The 18,533-nt window shown below is 38.0% G+C and overlaps 1 protein-coding gene across 2 annotated transcripts in view; it reads left to right on the forward strand.

Moving 5' to 3' along the window:
• The window catches only part of MAGI2 (membrane associated guanylate kinase, WW and PDZ domain containing 2), a 699,411-nt gene that overhangs the window by 546,778 nt on the left and 134,100 nt on the right, over positions 1–18,533 (forward strand). Inside the window, exons 7-10 of one of the 2 annotated variants that reach the window (XM_042815700.1) lie at positions 2,078–2,135; positions 9,406–9,527; positions 10,164–10,292; positions 10,971–11,153. In XM_042815700.1, coding sequence (XP_042671634.1) covers positions 2,078–2,135; positions 9,406–9,527; positions 10,164–10,292; positions 10,971–11,153 — 492 coding nt within the window. The remainder of the gene's footprint in view (positions 1–2,077; positions 2,136–9,405; positions 9,528–10,163; positions 10,293–10,970; positions 11,154–18,533) is intronic. The other variant, XM_042815702.1, reaches the window with a different exon arrangement.

Consider the following 18,533-nt stretch of genomic DNA (forward strand, 5'->3'; position numbering starts at 1 on the left):
AACGTTTACTGATCACTCTCATCCTTAATGATCGTCATTGGACACAGTGAACTGAAGAAGAGAAAATGCAATGCCCTCACCCTCAATTTGGCAAACACTTTGCTTCCTATTTGATGAGGCAATAAAGGATTCCTGTCCTATAATCTTTCATTTCAACAGTGAAAAATGGAATAGATGCCACTACTTAATGTCGTGAAAAATAATCAGAGTGCTCCTGAAAGCAAATGTAGCAGAAGATTCTTTCATCAGAAGCCCTGTAGTAAACTATACTCTGCTAACCCGATCTGCCATACTGTAGGAGGGGGCTTGGGCTTTATGTTCTAGCTAATTATTTTTACTTGTCGACACAGAATTTTAATGAAAATGATCTCTAATGAGCTCTACAGGCTTCATCTCCATTGGAAAAATAAATCAGAGCATAAATTTACGTAGAGTTAGTATCCATCATCTACACCAAGGTATTCTTTTATTTCCTTTCTTCTGAACCCATAAGTATTTCATGATGTTAGATAATCAGTGATTCAACCCATGCATTTAAAAGTGGGTTCTCCACAATATCTCCAATTCATTAAATTTTTACAGACTTTTACACTAGAAAATTGGAATTGCCATTTGCATTCTCACAACTCTTCCAGTCCATATTCTGTTATGATGTTATGCATCATTTCTTTAGGGAAAAATAGACCAATATGATGACATTAAATCCTCAAATTATTTCAGATTTTTGTAAATATGTAAAACAAAACACATCCTCTGCGTTTGTTTACTTTAAAGTATATATTTACAGATATATAATATCTGCTTTTAAATTTTCACAGAACAGCTAAGCTTTTTTTTAGTTGCATAGCTGGAAAAAAGCTCCATGTACCAACTCACGTTGGAAAAGGGATGTATGCACACATTTGTGTGCATGTGTTAGTGTGTGCATGTTTGTGTATTTCTGAGTATGCGTGGAATTTTTCAGTGCTTACTGCACTTTTCTCTAAGTGAATTTTAGGTGGACAGATACAAAAGCAACACGAAGTTAATTAGATAAAAAAAACCCTGTGCAATATTACATTACAATAAAATGTGCCTGTAGTATTTAAGCTAATATTTTATTCTACGTCATGAGGAGGACTACACTAGGAATTAAATTAACTATGGGGGTAGTGCAAGATTTACAGCTTTCTTTTTGAATGTACATGAGTTACATCCCAAGTTCTGTCCCAGGATATACAGGACTGTGGGAACCAGCGCAGGGACAGTTTCCTACAGAATTTACTGACGTTCTTGGCAGATCTGGATCCAACATCTGCCTGGCTTCTCTGCCCACTGGCTCCAGGATACTGGCCCTGCTATCTCAGCATTTTCAAGACCATTACATTAATGTATTTAATAATTGTTAATATCTGCATGTTTTAGGTGTCTTCTCTATTTCAAGTGTTAAGGATGGCAGATGTTAAGATACCTTATTTTTGTTTGCACTTCTATGTACTTCTGGGTACCATGATGTCTCTCTGATATATAACTAAGCTTTGCAATAGCGCAACTTTGAAGACTACAGAATTGCCATCATACTAAGACAAACAGAACAAACCATTCCAGAGCATTTAGACATTCTTATACATAACTGACAGGAATTAAACTCTCTTCCTTTCTTCTAGACCAACATATCTAGGGTTCATTGGAAAGAAAGAAAAAAAAAAAAGTTCAGAAAGCAAAATGCTTGTGTGTGTCTATATGAGTGTGTGTGTGTCTATTTGGAAGAAAAAAATCCCTCACTTCCTCTTGCAGTGATGTCATACAAGATATGCTACTGTTGTTGAGTGGCACAGCTGTTGGAACAGTAAAGTAGTTCAACTAAAATGTGTTTTTCTCAAGACTGAGATCTTTGTTTGCATGCCAGTTTTTTAGTTACTGCTACTTGTGGTCACCCTGGTGGGTGTTCAATGTTTGGCATTTGCTTTGGTGACTTTATCTGACCTCACTATCCAGTTATTTCCCTCAACATCCAGCAAAGATCTGCAATTTCACTATCAGAAATCGAAGCATTCTGTATTTCATTTACTGAAAGAGATAAATCTTTGTTTTTCAGAGCTTCCATATGGCTGGGAGAAAATTGATGATCCCATTTATGGCACTTATTATGTTGAGTAAGTTCCCAAGTTCAATATTAAGTTGCTGTTAATATGTCATAATATAATACTAGTATCCTCTGCAGTGCTTAGCTGGCAAGACATGAGTGCAGTTACCAAATCTGGATACAAATGGGTACAAACACTGAATGTTAAACTAAAGGTATACCAGGAATTCTCAGTCATCAGTACAGTTAATATGACCAAATATGTTCAGTGTGTCTCAAATCAGTGACTCAGTCATTCTGTTTCTCGAGGGTCTGATTTCAGTTGGAATTTGTAAAATAATGTATTAATTAAATAAATGTTGTGCTTTTTCTGTAGATTTGGACATCCAGTGAGGTGCAGATCTTATTAGTCAATGAATAAAGCAAAGCATAATCAGTTTAGCTCATTTAAGACCACTTTCCTTTTCACAAGTAAGATCTTCACACTCTGCATATAAAATTCTAGGTCTGTTATGTTTTATTTCACAACACAGTCCTTGCATTCATTTTTCATATTTTAGTTTAGTTGTGGAACATGGAACTCCTGTGTGTGAAGGGGAATAGAAAGCTTTTGCTTGAAGTAATAGAGAAAGCCTGTTCCAGGTAGTTACTACATAAGATAGGTCAATTGGAGAGATGATTTTGTATGCTATTTAGCCTAACAGAGTCAATCAGATTTATGTGAGATTAATGTAGATTCAACTTGTGATATGTGCTCAGAGCGGTCAATTTTTATTCTCTTCTCTCCTATTAGCATCTACTCTAAGTGCATAGATCACTACAAAAGTAATGCCACCTATTTAGTTCTGTGGAAACAGATAAGAGAGCATAATAACACTATTTGATAGAGCAAATTCTCAGCTACAGAATGCACTTTTTTGATGTAGTCATTACCATTTGCTCTACATTTTCACCAGCAATGAGCAAGAGCCAGCGTGCCGCAGTCATGCAAATCTGCATGGCCATCTGGAATGTGGCGTGTCTTTCACATCCCTTTTGCCAGTGCTGAAATGCACCACTCATCCCTCACTGTGCTCACATCCACTGCCTGGTCTCCATAAATGTTCAGCAAATGCCAATGAAAGTCAGTGGGTGACATTTCTCCCACATAGAGGAATTCAGCTGCACACCTTTGCTTCATTCGCACTTCCATGTCAAACAGCGTTCTGTCAGACTGCCCCTCCGCTGCTGTCTGTCTCGCAGCAACAAAATGTAACAGAACATTGGCAGGAAAGTTCAAACTTTACTAACATACCACCAACATCCGTCTATCCACCAAAATAATAAAATAGGAGGCATTACTTTTGGAGCAGCCCTCATATATTGCAGGGGATGGAGAAAACCACAGCATTTTTACAGACTACTTGTTCTGAGAAAGGTCTATCCATTACTTCTATTTAATTGAAGAAGAGAGTCTTCACAGAGGATAGTGACCTGCCTAAATTTTCAGTTTCAGATCCTGGCACAAAGCAGTAAAATTATTCCTTTCAGACAGAATAGAAAATGTTTATTTGCATGTCACATCATTCCCTTTGTCTCTTGAATCCATACCAGTGCTTTGATTACAGGATCGCTCTGGACGTATGCTAGGACTGGAGATTTTCCAGACCATAGAATATGCGGCTGTTAACATGCACAGGGTAGAGCTGGATAGAGAGATCACAACAAGATCAGGTTTCAGAAGGGTTTGAAGATGTGTCTGAGATTCACCTTTCTTCATCGCAATAACAGCAGCTTTGCAAACAAACAAACAGAAACCGTGTCTGGTCACTGCCACATTGAGCCCTGTCCCATTCTCCAAATGCAGTAGCATCCACTCTGCTGCTTTTTGCCCCCAGCTGAATCCCTGGTGCAAGAGCAGCAACCCCATCTGCTTTGCTGCTTGCCCAAGCCAGCTTAGTCATTATTCTCCTCTACCTAAAGGTAAGTCCTTAAATAATGCCACCAAATTGTGCCTGAGATCCTTTATGAACCTCAGAGTAGTTAGTGGTTGGTGTTTATATATCTTTGCACTTAACCTCCCTGAAGATTTCTGCACATACAGTTATAAGCTGCTGGGTGTATTCCACCTTGGCAGTTTTTACTGTATTTTGGTGAGTAAAAGGTGTTGTGCAACTTCTGTGTATTACTTACTGAGCCCCCGTTTGCTATTAGTGCAGCCCAAGGCATTGTGGCAGTGGTGAGACTCACACTTCCCCTCCATAAGGAGCAAGTATTCCTCCCCATTTCATGTCCATCCACAGGTGAATAGACACAAGATTCTCAACGCAGATGTTATCAAGCAATTACATATTTCAAGGCCGTTACTGCCAGGTTTCTTCATTCTACTGCAGATAAGATTTGTGGAAAGATATATAAAATCTACTTGTAGGCTCAGAGGATTTAAGAAGTGAAATAAATGTTCACAGGATTCCATTAAACCTGCAGCCATGCTAAGTTCATAAGGAGTTTTATAGTCAGTAAAACACAGTTGTACTTTAATTTGCTGTCTGTGCTCAATACGTTTGAAGCAAAAATTGCTTCCCATTTTTCATTCTAAAAAGTAGAAGTTACACCTTTTTTATTACCAGTATTCAATGGATTAGTTCATTTTTAATTAGATACAATCAGTTAACATTAAACTGTCTTAATTATGTCATAATAGTGGGGTAAATCATGGAAAGCGGTGTCATGAACTTTCTCACATTCAAGTCCAGTTGAAGTTTATATGCAGGCCTTTAAAACTGTCAGTGAAGAAAGGGCTCATATTCCCCTCACTGACTTATCTGTATCACACGGGAGGACTGTAAGGAAGGACAGTGGAGCAGAGAGATTCGGGTTCACTTTATGTGAGTCAGCTATGCTCAGTTCCAGAACCTAAGACCAAGAGATAATGCGGAAAACAAGCAAGCAAACAAGAACAAAATAAAAAGGACATGCTGGCAAAGTTAACAAAGATTTATCATACTGTATTTGCAAATCCTGTTGAAAAATCAGGTCCCCGGTATAACTTCATCACATAAATCATGAATGAATGTAAGTTCAGGACACTATTAAAATTTTAATTTGGCTTGTTATGAAGATCTGAGCTTCATTTGTAAGGTGTAGACATCTCACATGAATGAGAAGTGTTTGGTATACCTTGGTTAACTTTCATGCAATTCTCTCTTAATTTATAAACTAAGAGCTAGCAGCACTTATCTGCACAAGGCTATGGAGAGAATATGGTTGTTAAAGTGCACTGGGTCTTTTCAGCATTCCAGTCGACAAAAGATTATTTCCTCCTTTAAGGATGATTAACCACAACACAGAGTTTAATTTCCTGACACGGCCTCTGTAATAGAACAGCTAAATTGGTCATACAGGTATTTATTCTAGAAAACTGTATCACCTTAACTTACAATTTCTGACAACGTTCTGTTATTACTCAAGAAGAAAACCTTTCCAGAGTTTTTTTTGTTGTCATAAAATAGTAGCGACTGAAAAATGTGAATGTAAAGAAGACTCAGTAATAAATTATCCATCAGAATGTCTGTCTTGTAGGCATCTTGATCTTCAGAACTGTTTGGTGGGTTTTAACCACAAACTACTCATAAACAACGATCCATTGAAGTAGCTAAGGAGAAGAATAGACAAAAATCCTTCTGCTGATACCTGGTGCTGACCATACTCCTCGTGACACAAAATTCACTATTTCAGCTTTGCAGCCCAAAACCAAACCCAACAGCTTGCATACTGTGGGCTAACAGTAATGCTGACTGCTCATTCTTTTGTGCAGGGAGATGACTGGGGTTCCTGGAGCCAGAAAGTGAGCAAAATGCAGCATGATTCTTCTCTGGAATTTTTTTATCTGCAATTTTATCTCCAGAATAGGATTTTTATCTTTAGATAAGGCTTTTACATTTAATATTTGCAGTATAAAATATAGTTGAATCAGGACCCAAAAATTAGTTGTGAGAGGGGGCAGAGGGAGAAAAAAAAACCTGTTTACACAATTTGATGAGAAGTCTTATCCCACAGATGTGGATTAGTTACATTCCTCTAGGTAGGCAGTCCCCAGTCTTCCTTCTGAACCTCAGTTAGGAGAATAGCAGAGATGGCATTTTTAGGTAGGAAGAGTCCGAAATGAAATTTTCAAATCAGGAGAGAAATGCTCACCAAATTAGGTGCTGAGGGCAATGAGCAATACAACTAAACACCAAAGCACTTATTTGTAACCATCTCTAAAACTCACATTTAGATTGTCTTATCAAGGCCTAGTTCAGTAATACCTATTTTGTATGCAGTTGAAGTACCCAGATGAAAGGCTAGAATGTCCTTCCTTTCAAGGAAAGTACTTAGCTTAATAACTTCATTCTCAGCTAAACTCATCAGTAGCAATTTTTCTGATTTAGCCATGGAGATGTAGAGCACTTAAAATTGCACGATAGGGAGGTGCTTCTTGTCTCATCAGTCTAGGAGCATATATCCAGTGTAACTGATAAAAAGGACTGATTTTCTGTGTAATTTTTTTTTTTTTTTATTATTCTTATTGGGCCCAATATGTAACACAGATGTATGAATTTGATGGAATTTTCACAGTGTGTTTTTGAGATGGCACTCTACTATAAAACAGTCAAAATAGGGAAATAATTTGGAGTTAAGAATTACTGAGATTGCATCAACACCCTGAGGTGCCTCAAGTATCTCTGCTAGTCTTCCTGTCTGATATGTTAGAACAAAAAGGTCATATTCAAGATAGCTATTACAGAAAACATTTCTGTCTAAATATACTAAACCACAACTCCAGCTCCTACCAGAAACTGCTGAGAGGCAGCTGATAAGAAATTCTAGCTGTTGTGGCAGTATCACAGGAGCTGATTTTCCATGAGCCATTGACACATCCTGTATTAGGTAAAATCCCTCTTTTTTAATCACAGGACCACGTGTAAGTTTTGACTAGGGGCACTGGACTGTGACCTGCTGTTACAGCTAAGCTCTGATTATATTCTAAGGTCCTACATAAAAGTATATATAATGTGATTTAGAATATCCATCACCTCTGCATCACGAGACAAAAGGTTACAGGAACCCCATGGTCTTCTGGAAGGGCAGCTGAGATAGGATATTTTAGACTAAACACTAAAATAGTGTTTGATCCCTTTGTTTGGACAACCAGCTCAATATCCTGTGTAGAAAACTTGTTTTCAGTCTTATCAAATGCCATCATAAAACAAGCTAGACTTTTATCCCATAAATGCTATTGGAAGCTGTTTCACACTTCTGCTTGAAAGAAGCCTAAAGATTTCATGACTGAAATCCTAACATTTTTAATATATACTACTGTTTACTTCCAAATATATTCATAAAATGCAACCATATATGAGCATTCATTCCACTTGAATAAAAAAGCAGAACTCCTTTGGTGTTCTGTCATAGAATACTCTCTCTTTCACTGGTCTTCCTGTAAAAACCTTTGTTGTGGAGATCAGAACTTTATCCAGTATTTCACGTGATGTTTCCCAACTTCCTTTTGCAATGGCAAAAGTAGTATTTCCTTCATAGTACTGGAATAAATTACATGATAAATAGTAGCATGAAAACCTTCATTTTCATGCTCATTTTGGTATTTCAGAATTATCCTATGATCACTTAATGCATGTGAGTCTCGTCTTCCTTCCTTTCTAACTGATGAAGTTTTTCTCCCGTCCATCATACATATCCAGGTTTGCAATAGACAAAGGTGATGAGAACTGACCCTGACAATTACAGCAAGGTCTAAAGCCTAGGAAAACAAAGCCTGCAATCTTAATCAGTCAGTATATGGAAGGAAAGAAACAAAAATAATCTTCTAATTTTGCAGTATAGTTTAATATTTATAAGAAAGCTATTAATCAAAATTTTACAGTACAAGTGATTTAGCTGCCCCTTGAATGAGAGAGAGCCATGTTAACAAAGTAGCAACTCCAGAATTTATAATATATTCTTCCTGTCATTAAATCAAAGTATCTTTTCATTGCATTAATCTTTGTTTTCCAAGAATAATACTCTCCCTTAGGACTTAACGACTTCCTTCAACTCCTTTTTTATATCAATTCCACTCATTTTGTTTGAAGTAATGTTAGGATCTGAATCCCGAGGTACCTGAGTAATGCTTAATGTTTGAGCATAAAAGGTCATCTCAAAATAAACAGAAGGAATTCAACTCATTTTGAGATCTCAGAAGTTCTCAGGTTGCCTCTGCAAGTGCTTAAAGCTGATGATCAGGATTGACTTTGCAGAAAAAAATTAGTACAGAGTAGCTTAGTAAGAATAAATAAGGACTGATGTGTTTGAGATCTTATTTTGCACTGTGTATTTACTTCCCCAGAACACTATCTGCAGAGTAAGACTTCTTTTTAATTGTGATCCCATTGTGGCCTTATCTTTTAGAATTGTTCAATACTTCCTCCTAAATCCCCTTGACTTCTTCAGAAAAAGTGAGAAACGTAGCAGAATTGTAGAACTATTTGTTAATTGGTAAAATATGCACTTAAAGTATTAAAATCAAGGATAAGATTAGAGTAAGTAGTTAAGATAGTAGTTCCAAGCAAAATAAAGAAAATTAGTGATATAACAACAGATGTATTTCCTGACTTGCTACAGGAAATGTAATGCTTTTTTTTTTTTTTTTTTTTTAAGATGAAAAAAGGAAAAGAAAAAAAAGGTGTACAACAGTAACTTATTCTACAGTTCATTATTTATGCATATAGTTTTAATTTACCATCTGACTTAGTTTCTGAAGCATCCTGTTTTTCTGTACATCTTAGCAGGTACATAACATAGAATTAAAAAAGAAATAATCCTCAGTTACTTTCCTATACTACATATATTTCTTTTTTAAGCAGTGATCATTAAAACCCTCTGTGTGCCAGGCTTTACCTTTTCTGTAAGTAATTTTATTTGCAGCTAATCAATAATAATGAAAAAATATTTGTTCAGTCCCTTTGAATCATGCACAGAACAATGTTTGTACTAAAGACATGAGAAACTGTTGTAGCACGCTTCAGCAGTACTGCAATTTACCATGTAGTCCCATAGATCAAAACCATTTGCCTGTAGCAGAGTTCAGCATATTGAAATGATAAGGCACTTTCCAATGCTGTTCATTATTTTATGCGCATAGATTGTGCTTTTCTCATCCCCACCAAAATTATGCAGAGTATAAGGGACATGCTCAGGCCCATCGGGGTTTCATAACAGTTTCGCTATCTAACCACACACACCTAAGTCACATCCTACTGTGAAAATAATCATTTTCCCCAACTGAACCCAAGTTTTAATCAAAACCAAATTTTTTCCAGCCACATAAATAGAAGAACACAATTTGAAAACCCTGTGCTAGAAGCAAAAAGGAAACTACAGCAGCATAACATGCCCAACGCAGAACTTGGAACAAAGCCTATGCAGGCCCAAGGTTTCCGAGGTACAGTACCATGTCAGCCTATCTTAGTTAAGATGAAAGATCCTGCTCTCCTGCTACGCGACAATGATTTTGTCCTAGTCTGATGGAAATAAGAGTGTTGCCAATTCTCACTATGTTATCACCTGCCTCCTAGCATTTTTCTCTCCTAAAAGTTGCAGCTCCTGGAGTTGCGGGACTCGTGAGACACCTAAGAAACTCTAACCTCCAGAGTCGCAGGAAAAAGAGAACAGTTGACCTTAGTGTTTCCTGAAGGCTGAAAAACAAAGTGCACAATAAGAGCCCCAAAGTAATTTTCTAAATAAAATAATAACTTCTATTCTTGGGAATGCGTGACTCTCTCTTGAGCACCTGAGGTTGGCAACACTGAAATAATTAATTGTACTTTCTGTAAATTACCTTTAGTTGATATTTGGTATGTTTCCTAGCTAGCTCATCTAGCAGGCATCAATTAAGTTAAAAGCCTCAGCACTGTGCTGTAGGAGCTTACAGGAGTACAGCCTCGCCGTAATGTGAAAATTAATGTGCTTACAATAGGCTGTGTAAGCAGCAAAGAGACAAATGGTAGACTGGTAGAGACAAATAAACATCAACATGAGGTTCCAGATGGAGAATGAGGCTTCTTCTCCTTTGTGATAGTAGGCAGCTCCTCATCAACCCTGCCTAGGCCCAAACTCGTCCGCCTGCGCCCCGTTCCGCAGCGGTCCCGCAGTGTGAGTGATCTGTCCCAGTGCTGGCGCAACCCCGTTGGGACACGCTGGCCGTACGGTATGTCCTGCCAGCCCCACTGCACTGCCCACTTAACCAGATGAATGGAAACCACCACCTTTGCACATTCCTCCTACCCTTCTCTACACAGCAAAGCATGGGAGCGAGGCAGCGGGAGGCTGCAGCTGCCCACACTGCACACCGGGCACGCGGCAAGGGGACAGGAAGGTGGCACCGCCATCACAGCGGTCAGACCTGGCACCAGTCCCATGTGCTTGGAGAGGAAAGATCACCGGATGTTTATCACTGTCTCTAACACGTGGAACGAGAAATACCGGGGATATTTCTCTTACTGCAAGTGAGAGGGAAATTGTGCAAAACTTTGTAGACATTCTTGATTTATAGTTTAGGGAAGAGGTTTTAAAATTGCCTCACGTATCATTTTTATTGTTGCAATTATTTTAGCTGCACAGTATCCACTTCTAAATGTATTTCTAATATGAAAGAGTATAACTCCCCACTTATGGCTGATCTGCCATAGGTTAAAACACTTTTTAAGCTTTGTTTTAATATAAAAACTCACAATTTTATTTTTTTTTCCTGGAATGCCTGCACTCTTTATTTCCTCTATTTTCATACGCTGTCACATGCTGCCAGCTGGTATTGTTATATGCTGTCTCTGCCATATTTTGACTAGATCAGAACTTTTGTCTTTCTTGTTTGTGTTGACTGATGTAGAAAAACCACTCTTCACCCGTGATGCATCACAGCTGAAGGGGACTTTCCTCAGCACCACTCTTAAGAAAAGCAACATGGGTTTTGGATTTACCATCATTGGTGGGGATGAGCCAGATGAGTTTCTTCAGGTGAAGAGTGTAATTCCTGATGGGCCTGCAGCACAAGATGGGAAAATGGAAACAGGTAATTAAGATGGTCCTTTTACGTAAGAAATACAATGATTTGTGATTTCTGAGATTCACTCTGTCCATAAACGCATGCATTTTTCTATATCAGTTACTGTATAGATGCCTAACAGTTCCTCTGCAAGAAAAGATAAATCCTCAGATAGAAATTCCTCTAATTTTTTCTTAAATTGCCAGTAGCTCATATTTTCCTTTCCACACTATTTTAAGGGAAGAAAGATCTCTCCGTTCTCCTACATTGAAATAGACTGAGAAATGCTCTCTATTCTACTACATGAAATCTGGTTATAATGTTCTTTGTTTTTTAGCCTGTATACTGAAGGGGAATTTCTGCATGGACAGGCAGAGAAAGCACAGTCTACTAAGGGAAAAATTCTGGCTTTAGAAAAGATAGCTTTGCAAAACAATCAAAGTCGAGTCTGATCCAACCTTGTTTTCATTAGAACATCAAAATGAGTTTTCAGTGTGACATATGGAGACGTAGGCATCTGTGGACTACTAATAAAGAATCTGTGAAAACTGAATGAAGAAAAGAAACTTCTGAAGAGATCTAAAGCTGCTATTAAGATCTGGATCACTACTGGAAATACTTTCATATCCAAAGATTGATAAAAATTGCAAAATGCCTTAAATGTCTCTAGGGTCTATGCATGGATGAAGCATTTTTGAAGGAAGATGAAGTCAGTTTCCTAGTCAGCGATTATCTCCTGCAGGAGAATACAATGACAGAATGATAGAATAAGTCGAAGGGTCCCCAGCCACCAACATCCTGCTCAAAGTAGTGATAACTTTGAGGGTGGATAAAGTTTCATCCAATTTCATCCACAGGAGCATAGAGAATGCTGAAAGATAGAGATTCCACAGCCTTTGCTGGCTCCTGTCTTGCAACCGTTCTCACGGTGAAGATTTTTCTTCATTTTATCTGATGTGGATTTCCACTGCTACAGCTGCTTACTGGAGACTGTCATCTTGTACCGACACAGCCCTGTCACTGTGCACAGTCTCTCTCAAGCAGTCCTTATTCTTCACATACTAGTTAGACTATGCATCGACATCAGAGCTTATACATAATTTTCCATCCATTTCTCACTGACATGTTATAGAAGAAATAGTAGTTTGGGATTCACGTTATCTTCGCAGAAAACCCAGTTCGTGGTGGCCAGAGTCACTGTGGAGATGCAGAGAATTTTCTAGCCTGAGACAGTTCACTGTGGATGGAGCAAAGCAGCAGAGAATGTTCCTTATATTCTGTTACAGTACAGGGAGCAAACATGTAAACACACATAAACACAGATAATGTAGGTGGAATAGTCCCACATGATTCTTCTGGAAATTTCCTTTCATCCTTGTTCTGGTACTGCAAAGGAATAATTCAGACCATCATAGTTTATTGGAATAAATCCCCCTAATCTTTTTCTGTAGGAAACTGCAGGACTTTGCAAGTAGGAAGTGTGAAGGTAGTGAAAAGAATTATTTTTAAAACACTATAATTTGCCCAAAGTCTTGTATTACTGTTGGCATGATTATTTCTAATGCCATATTAATGAATTAACAAGTAATTTATATTTTACAAATAATAAAATGTAAGAAAGAAGCAGAATATAGATTGTTTTTTGTTGGTTTTATTAAAAAAAAAAAGCAAAAACAGTCCACTGGCTTTTTAATTTTCAATTCTTCTTATTGTTTTAACTTCAAAATGCAAGTTGGTTGCCAAAGGCAAAATTAAAGTAGCAGATAAGCTTAGTAACATATCTTCATATCTCCTAATATTTTGTTATTACCTTATATGCTGCATGAGATATTTTCCCTGCTACTTGTAGTTTAGCATTCTCAGATGCAGCACCCAAACACCTGCAGGTGTGTCTGGTGTGGGGACTGGTTGTGAAGAATTGTTCATATGGAGTACTTTACTATGGAAAAGAGAATGTCCTTACATCTTATTTAAATTCTGATGTTGAAATTCAATATAGATGTCCTTGATGTTCATTATGGTAGCCACAGACTGTAATGGGAATGCATGAGGGAAAAAATGAGCTTTGAAATGAATCTTAAAATAGATTTTTGTCCTGAGGTAATTAATTCATCTTAAGAATCCATGATAGAAATATACATTCAAATGTGCTCTATAATTATTTTAGTCTGTTATGTGCAAAGTTAAATCTCTGAATAAATTCTGTAGGCAGATGTCTTCATTTCTGTGAAGATTGACAGAGTTCTGTTGTAAAGTAATTAGAGAATCTCAGGCTAATGATTGTGGCATCTAGCATGGTTTCGTGAATATTTGCAGTGATTCCTAAATATGATAATGGAAAACAAAGAAAACTTATTTAAGGTCAGAATATTCTTAAAAGCTCTGTTCAGCCAAGTGATTGCATACTCAGTACTTTTCAAACTAACAATCAAACTATGATTTTCTACCTATTCAAACACGGTACAATCTAATTAGCTGGAGATACGGCTGTCCAAGTCCTATTAACAGTGTTTGTTGATAAAGCTCTTAAAATCCTATGTTTCAAAATGACTTGAGATTACAGATCTTTTGTTTTGTTAGGTAGACATCATTACATGATGAACAGAGATTTTAAATAGGTTTTAAACAGAGCTTTTGAAACAGATTTTATTTATTCTTTAGACATTAACGGTGTGTTGTGCAATTTATGTGCACTCCTGCTACAATCACAGTCACGGGAGGCTTTAATAAGCAATCAAAATATCGTATTGTGTCAGCAGGGTACCATAGTAAAAAGCTTGAGGACAATGGCTCTACAATCTGTGAAGTGACATGGATGTGAGGGATAACCACAGGTGCTGGTGTACCCATCTGTGCTATAACTCTGGACTCTTTCCCTTGCAAGGCTGATGCTTTTTTATTTTATTTCTTTCTTTATTTATTTTGTCAACTGGTAAACAAAAGGCTAATGTTTCAGACAGGCATCAGACATGAGAAAACAGTAAGGAAAGACACATCTCCTGCACCTTACCAGATCCTGACTGTACGCTTGAAGACACCCGGTGTACTTACTCTAATTGTTAAAAAAAACAAACTCATAGAAGACTACTATTGTAAATTTTTAAATCATTTTACTTCTCTATCCAAAAGCTAGTTTAGTGTTCAGATTCAAGTACAGATACAAGAAGAGAAGGATAAAGCTATGTAAGATTCATTGTGATCCTTTTAACCTGATGGCAACACGGTGATTTCACCAGCAAAAACAAAACAATTTTGGATTTCATCACTTGGAACACGGAAGCTGCTGCCTGTCATCACTGCATTGCCATGAAACAATTAATGCAGCAAGGCGAAGTGGGTGCACTGACATACAGCATCGCTCAAAGCACAGTGCTGGGCATTAAGAGGTATTGCCATAGTTGCTACAGGCCCACAGCAAACCTCACAAGCAAACTCAGAGGAGCCACGTCTCAGTGGATACATCAGAAACAGATAAAATTACATTCTAGATCCTATTTGCCAGATGTTTTGGAGTTCCTGAGGGCTGTTATGCACTTGTGTAAATCTGGCATCTGTGATCTAATGGCTCTTAGAAAGGCATTTCCAGTATTACTAGGACAAGTTTTAACATTTGGAGTTCAATCAAGCTGCTGGATATGAACATTACACCCTACAGTATCTCCATCTACCTCAAGACAGCCTAGGAGATGCTGATACCACATACTTTCCTGCAAGGTTCCATTGTTTTATCTTGGCTGAAGCCTCACACTGCCAATAGAAAACTGTCTACATTTAAGAGGCTGCTGAATCCCGTTAAAATGCTGAGTGAAAGTCACTGGTGAAAGACTGCATGAACATGTAAAGATTTTTATACAGTGAATGATTTTGAATGACTGCCATTTTAAGGCAAACACAGAGTTAGGCCTGTGGCCGACTTAGATCAAAGATTAATCTGCAAAAGTGGAAACTCTCCTCCAATTCTCAAGGTGATTCAATGGGCTAGATAAACTAAAACATTCATACATAACAGGCACAGGAAAGATTTTCACTAAGCACGTTTTCATAAGCTTGAGTTCCTTTGGTAAAAGATTCGAGAAATGGCAATAGTGCACAAGTAACTAACTGGGTTTGCTGATGACCATTCTGACTAATACATAGCAATGGTCGTTGCAGGATGAACTTCCCAGAAATGTATCCACATCTGTGATGAAGTCATACAGCTCAACAATTTGAATCAAGAATGAGAAATATTCTCTCTCATTTCATCAGCCAATCATACGCTTGGCCATCTGCAAGATGCTAAATTATCTGTAAGCAATGCAGACCAGCTTTTTTTTAGAATCTGTTCTCTCAGAAATTGTAGCTTTACTATATTTGTTAATCTATTCAAGAAATAAAAAATAATAATAATACATTTGAGATAAGATTTAGCTAATACAAATATAAATGTCTACATGATAGGTGTCTACACCTACTGGTTAACACTGCCAGCAGGTTAAGTAATGTTAACCTACACCAGTAGGTGTAGACACTTGTGTAGATTTCTATATTTGTTAGCTATTCATCAGTGGAGAAAAATATCCACCTTTTGTATGACCATTTTTAGATGACTGTAGAGAGATGAAGTCTAGAAAGTAGGTGATGTCTGTCTCACATATACTACTCCGAATTTCTGCTGCACTTGTGAGATATCCAAAGGGAATAAGCTCACTGTTAGAAATACTTGATGGAAAGATCGACAGCCTCGTTGATATCCATGGGCCTATTATCAAGTTTTGTATCAATCTCCTATAGATAACGAATTCTTCAAGAATCTGAGGTTACTCTAAATACAAGCAAATTAGAGAGACTGTGCATACTTGTTGATCTACAAATTCACTAGTGTTCTTATTCACTTGAATAAGCAAACGTGAAGTGATAACAGGGAGGATGACCCTACAATGTTCCTAATCTTGGGGAATAATTATCTAGTCATCATTCACGCATCTTTCTGCATCGTAACACTAATGGTTCACAACCTCTATAAAAATTACAGTACTCAAGAGAGAAGGAATTGAGTACGTCTGCAAAAAGCTAGAACTTATTACTGGTTTGTTTCCATTTTGTTGTCCATTGTGTTTGTCCATTGTCAACTCAGATGAACAAGCCATTATCTCATCCATTATCTGATCAAGTGAGATTCAGACTGTCTAGTTACAGCAAAGAGGAAATGTTGAACTACATATGTATGAGGAATGCCTTATATGCAAATAAATAAATCTAAATTTAAAAAATGCGTATTTTGGCAGTCAACTAAGAAAATGAATGCTGTAGGTGAATATCATACAGGACTTACTGTATCATGACCACATGCTACAGTAGCTATCTGCTTTTTCAAACAGATCAGATGCTGTCAGTCAAGATCCAAGTGACACTGACATTGTTCTCTTTTACAGTATTTCTTCCTCTAGAACCTAGCTGGTTTGTGTGATTGTCCTGTCAAGAAGCTCACTAGCAAGGAACTCAGTGAAGAACAGTTCACACGCATATGTAGGACTTCAGCAATACCAGTTGTCTGGAATATAGTTAGCCCAGTTCCCTGACACTCTTTCATCAACTCACTCAGCAGCACCAGAAAGATTGGTGTCACAGATTAAGGCGTTGTTTTTTGAACACTAGTGTTCACTAGACTGTGTTGCTACTTGTATTTCTGAGGAAGGAGTGTCATCATTATTCCTATGAACAGGCTGAAATGCTGTTTTGGGATGTACCAACGCCTCACCAAGTGTCAGTCTTGCAGATACAATCTTATGCCATGCAGCAAGTGTATGAGGTTGGAGCAATGTATACAAATCATTTTGAGTTATCAGACTCCCCTGATTCAGCCTGGAGAAGAGAAGGATAAGGGGAAACCTTTTCAATTCCATGAATACCTGAAAGGAGACTGCAGTGAAGATGGAGCCAGGCTCTTCAGTGATGCCCAGTACCAAGGCAAGAGGCCACGGGCACAAACTGAAACACATGGTGGTACCATCTGAACAACAGGAATCACTTCTGTGTTGCATAGGTGCTAAATCTCCTGAAGCCACCTGGCCATGGCCTTGGTTGCCCTGCTGTGGGTGTCCTTGCTATGGCATGGTTGGGCCATAGGTGCCCAGAGGTCGCTGCCAACCTCAATCACTCTCTGTTTCTAGGATTCTATGATATTTCTCCCCAGAATAGCTTGCAAGTGTCATGTGACTAAAGCCAAAACAGTTCAAGATGTATGAGGGCTGCTCCAAAATTAATGTCTCCTATTTTATTATGTTGGTCCACTAAGTCAGAGTGGTATGGCAGAAGAGGTTGAACCTTCCCACTGATATTCCATTACATTTTGTTGCCATGAGACAGACAGCAGCGGAGGAGTAGTCTGACAAAATGGTGTCCTACAAGGAAGTATGTACAAAATAAAGGTGTGGAATTGAATGCCTCTATATGGAAAAAATTGGCACCCATTAACATTCATTGGTGCTTGCTGAAGGTTTATGGAGACCAGCCAATGAATGTGAGGACAGTGAGGTTATGGGGGTTGTGTTTCAGCAGTGGTGACAATGACGGTGGTACAGATTTCTAGGAGCATGGCATGCAGGCTCTTGTTCACTGATAGCAAAAATGCATAGATACTGGTAGCAGCTGTGTTGAAAAATAGTGTTTTGTAGCTGAAATTTTTTTCTATCAAATAGCATTTTTCTATCAATAGCATGGAATAAATTATCATGGAAATAAATAGGAGGCATTACTTACAGAGCAACTGTCACGGAGTTGACCAGATCAATCTATGTCCGTGACAGGGGCGGCAGGCCTCTGCCCTCTCCCCCCACCCCAGTCCCACAAAAATGGGAAGGAAGGAAGGGAGGAAAAGAGCAGCGGCAACAATCTATGGAGGAAAACTTATTTTACTATAATATCAGAATACAAGATAACACAATATATACAATTTAATTGAAATTGAGATTAATAAATCAGACAAGATGAGAGAGAGAGTTCCCGGAACCGATTCAAACCTGAAAAGCTTGGAACGGCCAGGAAAGCACCTCCAGCACCCACTGCCAGGCAGCAAGAGAGCGACCCCCCACCCGGAAGGGCCAGATCCCGTGACTGCTGTAATGTACAGGGATAGGTACCTGGGATTGGGGCAGTGACACTTTAATGCCCCTTACACTACATGATGTTTTGATGTGGAATACTGAAACCCAAAAAACAAAAACATAGAACCATGACAGCAACCAACCTATGTGTATAGGCAAAATTAATTCTGACTTTTGAGGCAAATTAGCATAGTGCTGCTAACTGGGAAGGGAGCAAAAAAAACCCAAAAAAGTTAATGTCAATATTAGCTAAATTTTAGAATATAAATGTTTGTATTCCTCTGCTTGCAGAAAAAAAGCAAAAGTATGATCCAATTATACT

This window comes from Centrocercus urophasianus, unplaced genomic scaffold, assembly GCF_019232065.1.
Source record: "Centrocercus urophasianus isolate 14NV4802_14NV808 unplaced genomic scaffold, USGS_Curo_1.0 seq_15, whole genome shotgun sequence".
In the NCBI taxonomy this organism is placed as follows: domain Eukaryota; kingdom Metazoa; phylum Chordata; class Aves; order Galliformes; family Phasianidae; genus Centrocercus; species Centrocercus urophasianus.